At 36.7% G+C, this 18,612-nt stretch overlaps 1 protein-coding gene across 3 annotated transcripts in view; it reads right to left on the bottom strand.

Moving 5' to 3' along the window:
• Window positions 1–18,612, bottom strand: part of klc1a (kinesin light chain 1a) — a 90,248-nt gene that overhangs the window by 19,630 nt on the left and 52,006 nt on the right. The window contains exon 14 of one of the 3 annotated variants that reach the window (XM_039741787.1): window positions 14,942–15,530. The exons of the other annotated variants lie outside the window; for them this stretch is intronic. Coding sequence (XP_039597721.1) covers window positions 15,525–15,530 — 6 coding nt within the window. The 3' untranslated portion in view covers window positions 14,942–15,524. Of the gene's footprint in view, window positions 1–14,941; window positions 15,531–18,612 lie in introns of those variants that run through there. 3 annotated transcript variants of the gene reach the window in all.

The following is an 18,612-nucleotide window of genomic DNA, read 5'->3' as shown; positions in this document are numbered from 1 at the left end:
CATTGTTGAGGCACCCCAGACTGTGGTCAGGTGCATCCTATCTGCTTCAAGTCTCCCCGAGATGTGTCCAAAACTTGACTGGAGTCCATCTGTGGCAAAATGAATAGACTGGACATTGTTTTGAAAAACACACTCCTGTGTATATAAGGTTCACAATTTATACTGCACATCAGGATAAGAACCAAGCCATGAAGTCCAAAAAAACTCTTTGAAGACCTCAATGATCAAAAAAAAATCTCCAAGATCAAATTATGATTGGAGATAAAACCACTTCTAAAGCTTTGAGAGTTTCTAAGAGCACAGTGGTCTCAATAATTGTGAAATGGAAGATGTTTGAAACCACCAGAACTATTCCTACAGATTTACTTCTGGGCCAAACTGAGTAACCTGGCAAGAAGGACCTTGGTCAAGGAGGTGATGAATAACTCAATAGATACACAGAGCTTTAGAAGTCCTCTGCTGAGATGGGAAAACCCATCAGAAGAATGATCACCTCAGCAGCACTCCATCAATTAAGCATTTATGGTACTGTGGCTAGACAGACGCCACACTTGAATAAAAGGCATATAGCAAACCACTTAGAGCTTGCCAAACAGCATTTAAAAGACTCTGGTGTGACGAGACAAACATTTAAGTCTTTGGACAAAACTTAAAGCACTATGCCAGGCAAAAATCAGGTACTGCTCATCACTTTTCTAAAATCATCCCTGCAGTGAAGCACGGTGGTAGCAGCATGAGGGTTCTCCTCAGCCACAGACACAGGGGGACAGGACAGAACTGAGGGAAGGATTAATGTAGCCAAATAAAGAGATTTCCTTGAAGAACACCCGCTCCAGAGTGCATCTGACCTCAGACTGGGGTGACAGCACACCTTTCAATAAGACTACAAGCCAAAACACCCAGACAAGACAATGCTGGAGTGGCTTTATGACAAGTCTCTGACTGTCCTTGAGTAACCCAGCCAAAGTCCAGACTTAAACCTCATTGAACATCTGTGGCAAGGCCTAAAGATGGCAGTTTCAGATGGTTCCCATTTAATCTAATGGAGCTTGAGAGGATCTTCCAGGAAGAATGGGACAAACTAAATTAATAATCCAGGTATGCAAAACTTGTACAGACTTGTACAAGAAGACTCAAAGCTAGAATTGTTACCAAAGGGGTTTCCACAAGGTACTGAATGGTCTAAGTACATATATGAATGAGAAATATCAATTTTTGACTTTTAATAAATTTGTAAACCTTTCTGAAAACATATTTTCACTTTGTCGTTATGGGTTATTGAGTGTAGACTGATAATAAAAAATGTCAAAGTTAAAAATGTTAAAATTAAACTCGCAACACAAAGTGTAAAGAAAGGAAATGGGGTATGTAATACATTCTGAATGCACTTATTTTACTCCATCTTGCTTATTTTTAGCCACTGTAAACAAGGATGGTGTCCTCTGTACAAAATATTCCATTAATTCTTGGACTAAATCATAAATATAGTATGAAAAAAGATAAACCATTTGTCATTTGTTCTAAATGAGCAAAAATAGGCAACAGCCTGCTAGAGCAGTAAAATCAGGAAGCTCATAACTGTGCTGAAACAACTTTTAAGAAAAAACGCATTCCATAATGCACTGCTGAGAAGCTAGTAAACTAATAAAGTGTCAGTCCAGGGTGCACAACACTGAATGCCACTCTTCTTTCTCTGCCATGTTTTCCTGCATGGTTGCTCAAATTACAATTATTTTTTTTTTGCCTCAAGCCATCTTTGTGTTGGTAAGCCAATAGAGCTGCAGGCAGTGATGAGGTTCAATTAAATTTCAGTGTATAACTGAGGTTGGTGTATTTAGTAAGATTTGCACTCATGTGACTTGTGTATGAAATATGTATCTTTCAGATAATATTACAAACTATTATGTTACATTCGTTGCTGTTCCTTTTATTATGCATTTTTGGTATTATTTTATTACAGTCAGTCATGCTCCAACCCGCTATATCCTAACACAGGGTCACAGGGGTCTGCTGGAAACAATCCCAGCCAACACAGAGCACAAGGCAGGAACAAACCCTGGGCAGGGCGCCAGCCCACCGCAGGGCACACACACCAAGCACACACTAGGGACAATTTAGGATTGCCAATGCACCTAGCTTATTACACTGTATTTGAAATATTTTGTTGGGCTCTGCTGGTAGAAAACCCTGTAAGTTTCCTCTGTCCCCACAGATCTTCAAACATGGAGATGCAGAAGCTACTAGATATTGTTCCAAAATACTATTATCTTAAAATTACTAAAAAGTGCTATTGAATCCTGACATTTGAGACCACACAACTGCAGGACCCTGGGCCTTCCAAACTGCTCTTCTCTGTAACCTTATATATATACACCTTACAATTGCTCTCCAACTGCATCTGGAAAATTAAATAATGGAGCAGTGAAAGCATCAAAAGCGGACTGCTGCGTTCATCTCTACTGACTTTTATCAGGAGTCTCCCTGTGTGGCCTGAAGGTGGATTTCTATGCCAACAGATTCTTTAATTCAAGCTAAGTATAGATGTATTATCTGCCTCGTGGTTAATTACTGCTATGTTGTGGTTATTTGGTCGCTGTTGTGGCTTTAAAAATAGCACATAAGCAGAGGAACCTTCCCAAGATGCGATTCCCTGCATTAAACTTGGTCAATGCCTGGACCTAATGCTGTCTGCTGGGCATGGGGGTACATCCTGTGATATACACATCGCAACATCTCAGCACTGCTGCCAGAGGCATTCTAACATGTTATGAGAAGGTCAGCGGTGCTCATCTATAAATTGCATTTAGTTCAGTAATCTACTACAACATAAATATATCAATAAATCTCTTGTGGATATTTGCCAAAACCATTAATTACTGGATAAAGACGCACTGTGAGGAGTTTATGGAGATTTGTTAATTAGGTTTGAATAGAAGTTCCCCTGAAGGAAGTTTTTTTGCAAAAACTACAGCAGTTAACTCAATCCCAAGCCGCAGCAAAAAAGACATATGTAACGTGAATGCTATGCTATGTGAATATATTTATACACTTAACAGTTTGGTGTCTTTAGTATAATAACAAAATAACACTTATTGGCTTCCAAGATTAGCAAGCTTATTTAAAATTAGAAAGTGAATCTTTAAAACACAATTCTAAAGAAAAAATAAAGATATTTGGTCTTGTGCAATATCTTTGCTAATGCTATGTTAAGTTTTAAATCTGACTGTTTAAAAAAATGAAAATACTTAAGTGTATTTCCATATTTGCAATGTACACAGCTTCAGATGTAAACATGTATAGTTAGCTCTATTTACAGAAATGTTTTTTATACTTTGTAACGTCTATTTGCTGTGCCATCCATAATTTTCACTCTTGTTAAGTTGTTTCTGTAAACTCAGTGAACAGGGCCAATGGCCCATAAACCTTCTGTGAGGACTGAATTTAAATGTCCACCCACACAATGTCACTGATACACAAATACTGTAATTGAAGCTTACAAATACAATTTTCTTCCAATTAATTTTAGAGCTGAATTTAAAATTCCTTTTTCTTACATAGAAGGTCATAAAGGGCACACTACAGAAGTCAATGTTCCATATACTAGGGTGTACATGACAATTTATGAATGTATGGCTGCTGTGAATTAAACCACTGGGTGTGACCAACCTGTCTGTCTCGGACTGAAGACTCATTATTTAAGTACAATGACATACTGTACTGATGCCCGAGCTGCTATTACGGATGTTCTTCACTGTGTTTATTTATTGCTTGCTAAATAAATGCAGCCATTGTTTTTTGGCAGTTATACATTTTGTCTTTTCTCTTCCATGGTGTCACTTGGTCACTTGAATGAGTTTGTGTAAATGATGAACTTATTTACTTTAGTGTATGTGATGTTTATTGCTTAAAATGTGGACATTATGTTCCATACTCAAGAGTTTTTTTTTTTTGTTTTTTTTAATGTAAATTTATTTATATAGCACATTTAAAACAACATAGGAATGCTGTGGCCAAAGTGCTTTACAATAAAAGAAGAAAAATATACAATTAAAATAAAAAGATAAATAGAAATAAAATAAATGAACATAAATAAAATAAAAGAAACATTACATAATCACAATGAGGAAACTATCAGTATTACTGAATGCCACGGAAAGCAAGTAAATAGAAATGAGTCTTTAATCTTGTTTTGAACAGTTCAATTGTAGATGACTCCTTTATGTAACGAGGTAAAGAGTTCCACAGGAGAGGAGCAGCAGCTGCAAAAGCCCTGTCCCCCTTAGTTTTACACTTGGTACGAGGGACAACAACAGACAACTGACCAGAAGATCTAAGCACTCTAGATGACTGGTGTAAAGCACACAATTTAGATAAATAGGCAGGAGCAAGCCCATGTAAAGATTTAAAAACTAGCAACAAGATTTTAAAAATCAATCAGAAAACTGTCAGGCAGCCAGTGTAAAGAAGCTAATATTGGAGAAACAGAATCAATCTTTCTTACCCCAACCAGAAAGCGAGCGGCAGCATTCTAGATCAAATGTAACCTGCATATCAGGGATTTGCTAATCCCAGATTAGAGCGAGTTGCAATAATCAAGGTGAGAAAAGTTAAAAGCATGAGTAGCTTTCTCAAGATCACTAGAAGATAAAAAAAAAGCTTCATTTTACCTAAAAGACAAAGCTGGAAAAAGCAACTCTTAACTACAGAATTAATCTGTTTCTCAAAAGAGAGGTTACTGTCAAAAATAACACCAAGATTCCAGACTTGAGGTTTGCAAAGAAAGAGCCGAGAAGTCCAAGACCAATTTGGGTTTAGCTGATGGACCCACTATAAGCACCTCCATTTTATTTTGATTCAGTGCTATACATTTTGGAAAACATGGTGGGCTGTAAGTGGAAGTGCACTTAATAACAATAAATTGAACTGCAAAATTTTATCTGAAATTAACTTGTTTACACATCTTAAGTTTGGCAAGTTAGGGGAAGGTGGAAGCCTTTACTTCAGCAAGCTATGAATGTGACTTTCAACATCAAATTCCATAAGGTATTACTCAACAGTCACTCCCCTCATCTTTATCTTTATTTTGGGAGTTAAGATGCTTTAGCTCTTGAAGCATACTTTAACTGTGCAGAAATAGTGCTCTGTGTAGGCAACTCATTACAGTCAGCCTTCTGTATCCACAGTGGATTGGTTCCAGGACCCCCCACAGATACCAAAATCCATGGATGTTCAAGTCTCTTATATAAAATTGAGCAGTATTTGCATAACCTACACACATCCTCCTGGATAAATCTGTAGATTAGTTATAACACCTAATGCAATCTAAATGCTATGTAAATAGCTGCTGTACTGTATTATATAAACAATAATGAATTCAGAAAATGTCGTGCTACTTTTCAAAACATCTTAAGATTTTTATTTTCTCTTTAAGAGACAGCATTTGACTTTGAGGGATTGCTTTGATCATTAAATTGCTTTGTAGGAGCCATTTTATTCACAGAAACAAAGGGTGCAAACAATGTGGCACCAAAGCCCCCACAACGTCTTAGAATTGCAGACTGAATGTTTTTTGTTTAAAGAATCGAGGGGCAGCATTTGCCTCTGTGTGTGCCTGTCAATAATAACAGTTTAGTCGGCTGAAACTGTAGTAATAAATTTACAGTATAGTGATCACCTACAGGCAGTCTGTGTGTCCCCAAGCCATTTCTAGCCCGCACGATTTCTTTTTATACACATGCGCATTTGTGTATACATACAGATATAGCCTTACATATGTTTAAGGTTGGTGCCCTGCCCAGGTATTTGCAGGTTGATGGATGGATTCGGGCGGCACGGTGGCGCAGTGGTAGCGCTGCTGCCTCGCAGTTAGGAGACCCAGGTTCGCTTCTCGGGTCCTCCCTGCGTGGAGTTTGCATGTTCTCTCTGTGTCTGTGTGGGTTTCCTCCGGGCACTCCGGTGTCCTCCCACAATCCAAAGACAAGCAGGTTAGGTGGATTGGCGATTCTAAATTGGCCCTAGTGTGTGCTTGGTGTGTGGGTGTGTTTGTGTGTGTCCTGCGGTGGGTTGGCACCCTGCCCAGGATTGGTTCCTGCCTTGTGCCCTATGTTGGCTGGGATTGGCTCCAGCAGACCCCTGTGACCCTGTGTTCGGATTCAGCGGGTTAGGGAATGGATGGATTCACTTTTATTAGCTTGGAGCAACAGTTTAAGGAAAGGAAGTTCAATTGCAGGTCAATTTTTTGGTTAGTGATTGTTTAATCTTGTTTAAGTGTTTTTATTTTAAAAGAATATGTGTATGTTGTTTGTGTTTAAGAGCTGCAGTGCTGGAAGAAGTGTAAAGATGGAAAATGGTTCACACTTCAGTGACTGGTAATGCTCAGAAGCCAAGATAGGAAAGGTGAGTGAGAAAGTTTTCCTTTTAGCGGCGATCTCTGGAGAACATGGTCTATCAATCTAGTAGAGCAAGGGCACTTCATGTGAGCAGAGCTAGCAAACTGAAAAGCATTGTGGTGGCTCAGCAATTGGCTGCTATATAGCAGCTGTAAGTTGACTCCCATGAACCATTTTATTCAACTGCTATGGTGGAAGGCTACAGCAGGACATTCCTACAGGTCACTTTATTCATGTGGAGTCATTTCAGTGCATGATTTAAGTTTTTGTTTTTAGAACTTTTCTGGATTTTTTTTTTTTATATATATATTTTTGATCTGCAGTAGGCTGAATCCACATACAGTGAAACTTCGGTTCACGAACGTCTCGGTACACGACCAAAAAGTTCGCCAAACTTTTGCCTAGGTTCACGACCACACACTCGGTATACGAACAAGCCAGTTTCCCTTTCGGTTTGTGTGCGCCAATGATTTCCCCACATGTTGCATTGTTCTCGGTCAGACGTGCCTGCCTGCACGAGAGAGAGAGCGCGAGCGCGTGCTGCTGAGGGAGAGAGAGAGCGAGCCTGCTCCTGCATCTGAGCAGAGCGCCTGGGTGTTTTGTGTCAGTGTTATTCAATGTTTTTACATTAGTTTACTATTACACTGTGCATTCTATGGTGTAATTAACTATATTTGTGCTTAATCTTTAAAAAAAATATATTTACATACAGTTCGTACGGTCTGGAACGGATTAATTGTATTTACATACAATCCCTGGGAGGCTGGGGGGGGAATTGCTTCAGTTCACGACCAACTCGGTTTACGACCAGAAATTTGGAACAAATTATGGTCGTGAACCGAGGACGTCTCTGAACACGTACAAATCGGGTTACGACCAAACAAGTTCACCAAACTTTTGCATTTGTTCACGACCACACACTCGGTATACGAACAAGCCAGTTTCCCTTTTGGTTTGTGCACGCCGATGATTTCTGCACATGTTCAGTCTCTCCCTGTGCAGTGAGAGAGAGAGAGAGAGAGAGCTGGCCGCATAAGGCCGAGAAGGCAGTTAAAGAATGTACCAGGCTTGTTTTTAAAGAGAAGGATTCAAGCATTGTTTTAACCTCATTGTATTTAATGAAGACTTTTTTTCTATTGGATTTTAACCTCCACTTCACTTCTATTTACAGCGATCGGTTCATAGCGTGCATTGTTGCAATGTTACTTTTCTTGGTGGTTTATTAAATTACGGATTTTTCAAATGTTCATTTTTTCCCTGGGCTTAAAACTGATTAAAAAAAGTGTTTTTAGCGAGCAGTTCATAGCGCTATAGCGCAAACTCTTGCAGTGTTAGTTTACTCTGTTGTTCAATGTTTTCTCAGTGTTATTCAATGTTTTTACATTTAGTTTACTATTATGCTGTGCATTCTATGGTATAATTCACTATACTTGTGCTTAAAAATCTTTAAAAAAAAAAAATATTTACATACAGTTCATATGGTCTGGAATGGATTCATTGTATTTACATACAATCCTATGGATGAAATTACTTCGCGTCACGACCAGAGTTTTGGAACAAATTACGGTCGTGACCTGAGGTTCCACTGTATGTGGAACCCAGAGGGCAGGCTGAAGTTTTATCTACACAATACTGTTTTGACAAAATTTGCTTCCTATAGCCTTTCTATAGCACTTTAACTCCTCCAACTGTTTTGATTTCTTTTTTTTTCTTCTCCTTGAATATGGGGACAGAACAATCTGACAGTAATTGCTAACTGTATGTAATTGGTTTGGGGCAAATAATGCACAAAGATCTATTGGCAAAACAAAATCCTAACCCTATTCAGTTAACAGTGCTCATCCTATTTTGCTTCAGTTTATTATTGTGCAAATGACTTGGGCCACCAAAGAAGGTTATTTTTAAAGCTTGTTATCTGGGCAGTAAATGTGTGTTTACTTGTGAAAAGCCAATAAAGCATTAGAATAAATTCAAATAAACATCTACACGATAAAATGTAATGCTGGTGTAACATAAATAAATAGTAATCAGAAACTTTACATATGCCATGAGAAGCAAATATAGCGGGACAATGAGGTAATTGGAGTTATCTTTATTATATATATTAATAAAATATGCATTCTATTTTGTATGAATATGAGACTAAAGTACAGTATGCTCACTTTTTTTAGCCAATGTCTTGCATATAATAAACAGTATTGGAAAAATGACTTTTTTTGTGTTTAGTCGCCCAGAAATATTGTGACTGACAGGTGACTAACTGCTCAGATCTTCCCTTACTTATCAACACATCAAAGAGCTCCAGGTGTGCAGGGTTGTTGGTAGTAATTGGAGTTTGCATTTAGTTTAGTTTGCATATATATATATAGAACTAGCTGAAATAACCCAGCATTGCCCGTGAGGAAAACAAAGTGTGTTTTTTTTTTAATAGTTTGAGAAAAACATAATAAAAAAAACATACAGCTTTAAAAATAAAAATAAATTAACAAACAATGAAAACTCACTAATGTGCATATATTGTTTACTGAAGTGCCTTGTTATACACAATGTTTTTAGTTTTTCCATCTTTAGACAATATATAAAGGTTCTTAGGACTTCCTACCCTTGAACATGCCACATAAAGTTGTCCTTGTGAGAAACAGGCTGTGTCCAAATTGATTCCAGCAATTTTCAATGATTGTCCAAATGTTGAGAGCATCAAGTGGATGATAACAGACATACAAGACCGAATCTCCAATTAGTCTCTTCCAATTGAAATTGTTTTACAATCAATCAATTAAAGGTTAAATATTTTACCGATATACATAAATAAATATTATAAGTTAAAAATCATAGCTATTAGGTCTATACTTTACTTTCGATTTTGATAAGTTACATTTTTTTTTGATTATGAATGTCTTTTAAAAAAAAACTATTTCTTTTTTTACGAAAAAATTGCAACACCAACACGTTAGCTACAATATTGCGAAACAAATGACATTTAGTTCATTAATGAATAAACAAATCGCAAACAGAGCTGCTGAATCCACAAAATATAGGATGTTTATGGTAGATAAAAATAAAATTGCTTACTTATATATAATAATAGATAGCCTATTTTAATCAAAATATAATCGCGGAATATGTTCAAAGTAGTGTAAAAACAATGGGAAAAGCAAAACCTTTAAGGTTTTTTGACAGATTAATTTTTGTTTTGTGGTGTAGTAATATATATATGGCAGCTTCAGTCACAAAGACAGAATGAGTCCCAAAAATAGTTGGGATGCCAACCCAGCCAACAGTATTTAATTTCAAAAGCAACATGAATTCTGCCAGTCACCTCCAGTTCGCCCTCTGGTGGTCGTTCCGAGTGTAACTGGATGATAACATGCATACAAGGCTGCAAGATCACCCCACTACCCTATGCAGAAGGGGGTGGGTTAGGGTTGATTTCACCCTACGATATTAGTTGACCAATAAGAAACACGTGTACCAAGTTTCATGAAAACCACTCCAGCCGTTCGGAAATGATTCCGGAACATGCATACATACATACAGTACATACACACACACTTATATACTATATAGAGTTTGTATATAGAAATATTTGAAGTTTGTATGTGCTTTGTATATGTTGACATAATATCTCTCTCTCTTCAGGAAGACAGACAGCATAGTATATATACAGTATGCACAAATAAAGTAGTGCAACATTTTCAAATCTGCTAAATTTAATTCAAGGAAAAGTGGTAACTGTTGCCAGTCTCAAAGTACTACTTAGCCCACTCCTATTAACATGCAGATACACACCGGCATGCACACATGGACAATTTTAAACCACCAATCTAACCAAAATGTCTTTGGAGATGTGGAAGAAAAACTCATGCAGACACAAGAAGAATGAGTAGACTCCAAATGGATAAACCTTGGCACAGAAAACAAATCATTAAAATACTAAGTTGTTATATGTGAAACCTTTTCTTCTTACCAAGACACAAAGTATAAAGTAATAAATAAGAAATACAAATACAAAAGCAGCAGGACTTAAAAGAATTAGGAACAGTCAATGATTAATTTATTAAGAGTGCTAGCCAAGGACAACAGTGATGAAGGTCTTCCATGTACTATACTATTTTAGAATTGTTCTTCACTCTACACTTAATTTAGTCTTAATTTGAGTAATAAAGAACATAAATGTAAAATTTCCCTTTGTGGTTCAAAAGATGGGTTAGAAGAAAAGAATCATGAAATTCTGAATGTTGGTCAAACTATTGCTTTAATGTGGGTGTAGAACACTTTTAATTCTCCCATGAGCACTCTTTTCTAACAAGCATGACGTCATGCAAATCCGATTTAAAATTATGTTTATTCAATGATTAACAGACAACCTTCAGACAAAAAATAAAAAACACATTCACTCAATTTGGGCATCTTTAACCATGTAAAATGCAATAGCAAGTGATTTAGAATCTAATTTTGGGTTTGCCACTTGTAGGAATGTTACCATGCTGATAGTGCTGTTTAAAATAATTTTGATTTTGGGTATGTTTTGTGATGTTTCAGAGGATTTGCATGCAGTCAGAGAAGCACTATCGAAACTCATCAGTATGGTTAGGGTTATTTCTAATTAGTATACAAGGATCATGTAAATATTCTTAAATCACTGTAAACAAATTGTTTACTGGTACTTTCAAATATACATCCTTAACAAAAGGAGAATGTGTAAGGCAACAAGCAGGTTTTTGTTTTTTCCCATACAGCAGGTGATTTCAGATTCCAGGCATTTCAAAATATAACATTATCACCAACTATAGGAAGAAGTAAATATCTACAACAACAAACATACAAACATACAGACTCTATTAAAACAAGGACAAACATCTTTGTAATTTAACATCTGGTATATATTTAGCTGTCCCCAGGTTATAACAAATATGTTCTTAGATTTTTTCAGGTAATAAAGAAATTTCAAGGTAAGGTAGTCACTGATCATGGTGCTAGAGACTGGCAAAATGTTGCATGTTGATTAGCACATGGCAAGTAAGAATTTCACTATACTCTGTATATGTAACATAACAATATGAATCTGCCTTCAAAGGTTTTCAGTCAAGTATGTCATTAGTTATTTTTAGTAAGTTAGACAAATTAACTTGCTGTCATGAAAACATGTTTCCATTCATCTGAAAATATTTTTAATACAAATTTAAATTTTTGCAATAGATAAAGATAAACCTTTCACCACCAATGACTTAATGTCTGAAAAAGAGTTCACCCTGGGCTTAGTGGAAGTACAATTTCATTTTCTTGTATCAGACCAAAAAAAAACAAAAATGCACAGTACTCTCTGCATAGTTGTCTCTTTTGGTTAACATTATTTCATTGCAAAGTTCAAATTCTGACTGAAACAGTTCAACAATGTCAAATCCAAAAGCCTGACACTTGCTATAGTATATGCCTCTTTATCAATCATAATGTAACAGAGGATTGTTTTATTAAGTTGTCCGTCTTCTACTTTAGTGCTCTTTTTAGATTTTGTACCATCTGAATCTTCAGCAAGAAGCTGTTTTGAACATTCTTTGTTTCAACCTGTCATTCAGGGGTGATGAAGTGCACAGTGACTTTTTGGCATTAACCTTTTTAAAAATTCATCATGTATTTGTTTGTGATGAAAAGTTTTCCACTATCTTCACCAGGTTGCCCACTTCAATTCACATTTCACTTCAGAACACAGGGATGACACTTTTAGAGGTATGTCTTCAGCCTAGTATATCATACCATTGATCAAAGGTATACAACATTCTTTAAATGCCTTTTTTCTCTCAATACTCTTAAATGACAGTCTCTTTTGCCAGATACTGCATACCTGCATTTGTACATTCTTGCTATATCACACTGTCAGGTTTATACGTGTGTGTGGTCTTTTGCCAAACCAGTCAAGTACAGACTTCCTCGTCTTTGGATTAGTGGTCAACTTTGATTTTAATAAAATAAAAGGTGCAACGCCATGGATCACAAGTGCGAATATCAATTAATTGTGTGTACATACACCTTTGCCAGTAAATTCTTTGCAACAAGGCAACGAGTGCCATGGCTTAAAACAAGCTCCATGTATCCATTAATTGTGAAAGTTTAATTTTATGTATAATGGGTCGTGCTAAGCAGCTTCTTTTCTTCGGTATTGTGCTTTATTGCTTAATCTACCCTTTTTGAATGATGGCTAATTATTTAAACTGGAGCACAATTACAAAGAACCCACAGGTATGTGTATACTCTAAGTTATGTACTTTTGTAACCATGCCAGAAATATCCATAGCAGTATAAGTAAGATTTCTCTATCACAATGTCCTCGGAGTTTTTTTATACTCCTTTCAATTTAATTTAAACCTTTCACAAGCTAAATACAGTGGTGTGAAAAACTATTTGCCCCCTTCCTGATTTCTTATTCTTTTGCATGTTTGTCACACAAAATATTTCTGATCATCAAACACATTTAACCATTAGTCAAATATAACACAAGTAAACACAAAATGCAGTTTTTAAATGATGGTTTTTATTATTTGGGGAGAAAAAATAATCCAAACCTACATGGCCCTGTGTGAAAAAGTAATTTCCCCCTGAACCTAATAACTGGTTGGGCCACCCTTAGCAGCAATAACTGCAATCAAGCGTTTGCGATAACTTGCAATGAGTCTTTTACAGCGCTCTGGAGGAATTTTGGCCCACTCATCTTTGCAGAATTGTTGTAATTCAGCTTTATTTGAGGGTTTTCTAGCATGAACCGCCTTTTTAAGGTCATGCCATAACATCTCAATTGGATTCAGGTCAGGACTTTGACAAGGCCACTCCAAAGTCTTCATTTTGTTTTTCTTCAGCCATTCAGAGGTGGATTTGCTGGTGTGTTTTGGGTCATTGTCCTGTTGCAGCACCCAAGATCGCTTCAGCTTGAGTTGACGAACAGATGGCCGGACATTCTCCTTCAGGATTTTTTGTTAGACAGTAAAATTCATGGTTCCATCTATCACAGCAAGCCTTCCAGGTCCTGAAGCAGCAAAACAACCCCAGACCATCACACTACCACCACCATATTTTACTATTGGTATGATGTTCTTTTCTGAAATGCTGTGTTCCTTTTACGCCAGATGTAACGGGACATTTGCCTTCCAAAAAGTTCAACTTTTGTCTCATCAGTCCACAAGGTATTTTCCCAAAAGTCTTGGCAATCATTGAGATGTTTCTTAGCAAAATTGAGACGAGCCCTAATGTTCTTTTTGCTTAACAGTGGTTTGCGTCTTGGAAATCTGCCATGCAGGCCGTTTTTGCCCAGTCTCTTTCTTATAGTGGAGTCGTGAACACTGACCTTAATTGAGGCAAGTGAGGCCTGCAGCTCTTTGAGAGACGTTGTCCTGGGGTCTTTTGTGACCTCTCGGATGAGTCGTCTCTGCGCTCTTGGGGTAATTTTGGTCGGCCGGCCACTCCTGGGAAGGTTCACCACTGTTCCATGTTTTTGCCATTTGTGGATAATGGCTCTCACTGTGGTTCGCTGGAGTCCCAAAGCTTTAGAAATGGCCTTATAACCTTTACCAGACTGATAGATCTCAATTACTTCTGTTCTCATTTGTTCCTGAATTTCTTTGGATCTTGGCATGATGTCTAGCTTTTGAGGTGCTCTTGGTCTACTTCTCTGTGTCAGGCAGCTCCTATTTAAGTGATTTCTTGATTGAAACAGGTGTGGCAGTAATCAGGCCTGGGGGTGGCTACGGAAATTGAACTCAGGAGTGATACACCACAGTTAGGTCATTTTTTAACAAGAGGGCAATTACTTTTTCACACAGGGCCATGTAGGTTTGGATTTTTTTTCTCCCTAAATAATAAAAACCATCATTTAAAAACTGCATTTTGTGTTTACTTGTGTTATATTTGACTAATGGTTAAATGTGTTTGATGATCAGAAACATTTTGTGTGACAAACATGCAAAAGAATAAGAAATCAGGAAGGGGGCAAATAGTTTTTCACACCACTGTACATGGAATATTCACTGACAGGTAGTTACAGGCCTCTTAGCTGTTACCTGCTGCCACATGCTATGCAATAACAGTTTCTGCCATTGGCAGGGTATTCCAAGGGCAGTTATCAGCTGACCAAAATCAATAAGCAGATATATGACTACTTAATATGTAGGCTGTAGGTCAGGAAACATTATGAAGTGTAAATTAGAAATATGCAAATAAAATAAGTAAAAGCAATAACCAAGGGTAAAGTACAAAAATAAGCAAACTAATATTTATAAAAAATAAAAAGGAAGTATCCAAAAGTAAAAACAAAGAAGCATACCTATTGAAATAGTACAAGATAAAACAAAAGTATGGAAAAATTAAAAAACTGGAAATATCTGCAGATGAATTGCACTTTAAATTACCATAATCATGGACAGTTTATTAGTGACAAGCCCACATACTTTCAAGGCTCACCATTAACCACCATGTAAAAAAATGGGACAAAGATCTATATTGGAACAACCATTTATTGCCAAATGCAATACAATGCATAAAAAAATCAAACAACATACCACAGATTGGGGTCAGTTAGAGTAAGTTTTATTAGAAGACAGAAGTACACAACACAGAAAGCAATTAAAAAGAGATTAGTAGGAGAAGAGATTATTTAAGGAGAGGAATGAAAGTAAGTATTACACATGACTTCTTATTGTGTGGCAATGTGAAACATTTGATGAATGTTCACTTGACATTACACATGATTAGGCACTAAACAGAATGTTTCCTATCAAACAAATATTCTCTGTATAGTTTAACAATCATGCCATGTCACTGATAGTCAGATCTTAGTACTTTTGTTAAGTTTCAGTTGCCACACCATAGAACTATTAAGAGAAGCAATCTTCCACCTAGATTATACAATGATCTAAAGCAGAGACCACAGATCCAGTAAAGGTTGATGCACACAGCTTACTAAGAGCAGCTACATTTTGTGAGAAATAGATTGGTTTTCAAACTGTTTGACAGTACAGAGAGCATCAGCTGATAGGGTGAAATATGCAGAGGTGGCTAATATACAGCTGGACAAAGTATTAATAGCTTCACAGCAGAGAGGGTGCCCACCATGCAGAAGACAGTAATTAGAACAGCAAAAGGCATCTACTAGGCCTGTCAAACAGGAAATAAAGAAGGGAAAAAGAGAGAGAAAGAAAGTAAGAGTCAAACTGTTGCATGTGTCAACAGTTTCATTTGGCAAAACTAGTATTACCAAACAGAGCCCAGTAGATCATTTCACCATGGTCACAAAGACTTATTCTGAATAAAAATTAATCGACAGAAAGGCTCAGCCTTCTCTCAGAAATACATTCCATAATGCAATGCCCTGTCCCCAGAGTGCTGTTAAAAGCCAGTTAATAAAGAAACCATTCACACTGTATAACTGACTGGCTACATAATTATTAAAATAACTGTACAATGGCAAGTTAGAACAGTAATATGTTGCGAGTCAATAATATTCAAACCTAAAGGTAAGGTGTCATAATTTGTAAACATAATGGGATAATTATCATGAAAAATTAAGATGACTTCAAATGCTGTGAGTTGACAAAATTACAAGCTAATTATTAGTAGAATAAAAAGGTAATTACAAATTGCTAGCAGTAAATAAATGGAGAAATAATAGTTGACAAATGCAGCCAAATAATGATTACAATCAAGCAAATAAAAAAAAAAACTATTTATTAAGGGTGAATAAGAAATCAGTGTAAATAAAAGTATAATAAACAACACACAATCAGTAACAATCAGGCAACAGATAACATGAACTTTCAATTAGCTATTTTACAGTTAATAAAAACCGATGCTGGTTGGTGTGTTTATTGATCCATTATTTTATACCATTTCCTAACAAATGCAAGATAAGTTAACTTGTACCTCTAAATGAGATCCAGTGAGAGAAGAGGGGTTTATTTTCATGTGTATGCCTTGTGATGAATTTGTGCCCTGTCTATGGTTAGTTTCTGTCTTCCCTCAATGCTACTAGAACAGGCCCAAGCCTACCATGCCCTCCAAGTGGATTAGACAGGTCTGAGAATGTATGTATGATTGGTTCTGTGTTAAATGCTTCTTTATCAACCATGAAAACAATCACAAGGAGCCAGACTGCACATGAACTTCCTTCACAATATCAACCCTAACCCTGAAAAACACTTTCTAGTTCTTGTTGCCAAATTCAATGTTTCAGAGACATTTCCTTGAAACAGTAGTACAGTTATCAGCATTATCTTCTTTTGAGACACTACAGAGATTACTTTTTGTTCTTTCATTAATCATTTATATTTTATAGTACTATATGTTTAATTCATCCACTAATAAAATTAAAATATGTAATTTAAAATATGTAGTACTGTTAAAGAAACAAAAAAAGACGGAAGGCATAATATGACTTGATGAGTTTAACCTGCACTAAACTTTAATTAATCCATTTTATAATATTTTCTGTCCAATTCAGATTTAGAGATAGTAGTTAAAGGAGTCAAGGCAGCAAGACAAGAACCCATTTTAAGTATATACTGACTGGTTTCAGTAACCACTAAGTTGTTTCCATATTTAAAGGCTGCTAAGTTAACTCACTGAAAAGGTAGCTAAAATGTTAATAATAAGGTCTGAATTTAATATAAGCAGATGTCCATAGCTATGTCTGGATGAAGTACTGGTTCCAGTTTTGACTACAGTGAACTGTAGCTCATACCATCATTGCACACAGTATCAGATTCTTAGGTGCACAATACACCTACTCCATAAGGAGACAGCATGTGTACAAGAGATATTCAAGATGACTAGATATGAATGTGGCAGGTTCTAGGAAACTGGGTATAACTTGCTCAGTTACTAAATCTACCAGCTACAGCAAGTACAACATGTCTGATAGTAGCATACAAAGCTACTATTCTGTACATTGAAGGACTCAAGTACAATTGATTTTTGAGAGAGAGGGAAAAAAGTTGTTTTCAGTCTAGATTTCAATAATAGCTGAATACACAACATATCCTTCCATGTGCATAAAGTCAGGGTGTTTTGCTCAGGAATAAAAATGAATTTAAACAGTACTTGGCCAAAAAACATTTTGTTGATCATTGTTAACACAGTATAAAGGAGAACACAAATGTTTTTGATGTGCCATTTAAAGCCACAGAAAATTAATTATTGAGAGACTTATTTATTTTAAATCACATTCAATTAATAATACACTAGTGGAAAATGAAAACCATTTGGAAGGAATCCAGTTTGGAATGCTGTAAAACAACATGGTAAAAACAGACAGCAGATGGTGGTCAAAACCTTCAGGTTAGAAGAGGACCTTTTGGCAATACCGAGTATGCTGAAGGTCACACCACTGCTGCAAATAAGTGGTACTTACAGCATTACGGAAGAAATTGTTTGTGGCACCATGTGTTTTGTACACAGTACTTTGTGTAGTGTTTATCATGCCTGGCAGTAGTCACTGTGCATTGCTCATGCAATTATAAAAATTTTAAAACGGTTGTAGAATGTGTCTTTCTAAGGCAGGATGGTCTTTCTATCAAAATGAAGACATAGGATGGAGGTGTCAGCAATGCATTGGTGTTGGTGATGTGGGAAGAGGAAGGTACCCATGGTGGAAATATGGTTCTGGACCGCTCAGATGTATGGATGTTACATCAGAAGTGTCCTCTGGACATATTCGATTCTTTCTTAAGAATTCATATTCTTAAAACAGGACTACCCCTAACTTGCTTGCCACCACCAAATAAATGGAGGGAAGAATAGTGGTACATTGTCTTTAGTAAAGAAAGATGATTTTGCCCAGGGATGTAACTGTCAAAGAGAGACATAGATAATTGGCCACACTCACTGTTGTGTAGACTTGCAACAAAGAGCCCATAATGGAGATTATGGAGTGGGATGCTATTAAGTCCATCACTTGTATCAGTAATTTATTTGTGGGTAGAGGGGAAATGAACCAGGGCTACCTATGTAAAGGGTTATCATCAAGCTGGTCCTGGTGCTATTCCTGTGTGAAATGGGAGATATCTTGCTGGAAGAGTACAATGCCCACACATGCAACTGTATTTGTTCTAGAGGCTGTCTGTCAACTCCCCCACAGTCAGCATGTCTACTGAAACTCTTGCAAAGTGCACTGGAGAGTATGTCTCCTACACCCTTCCACCGACGATAAATCTTAACCAGATGCTCCTCCAGGTTACGAGGA

This window comes from Polypterus senegalus, chromosome 18, assembly GCF_016835505.1.
Source record: "Polypterus senegalus isolate Bchr_013 chromosome 18, ASM1683550v1, whole genome shotgun sequence".
NCBI lineage: Eukaryota > Metazoa > Chordata > Cladistia > Polypteriformes > Polypteridae > Polypterus > Polypterus senegalus.
Note: the sequence above shows the minus strand (reverse complement) of the source record. Positions and strands in the feature narration are given on the sequence as shown.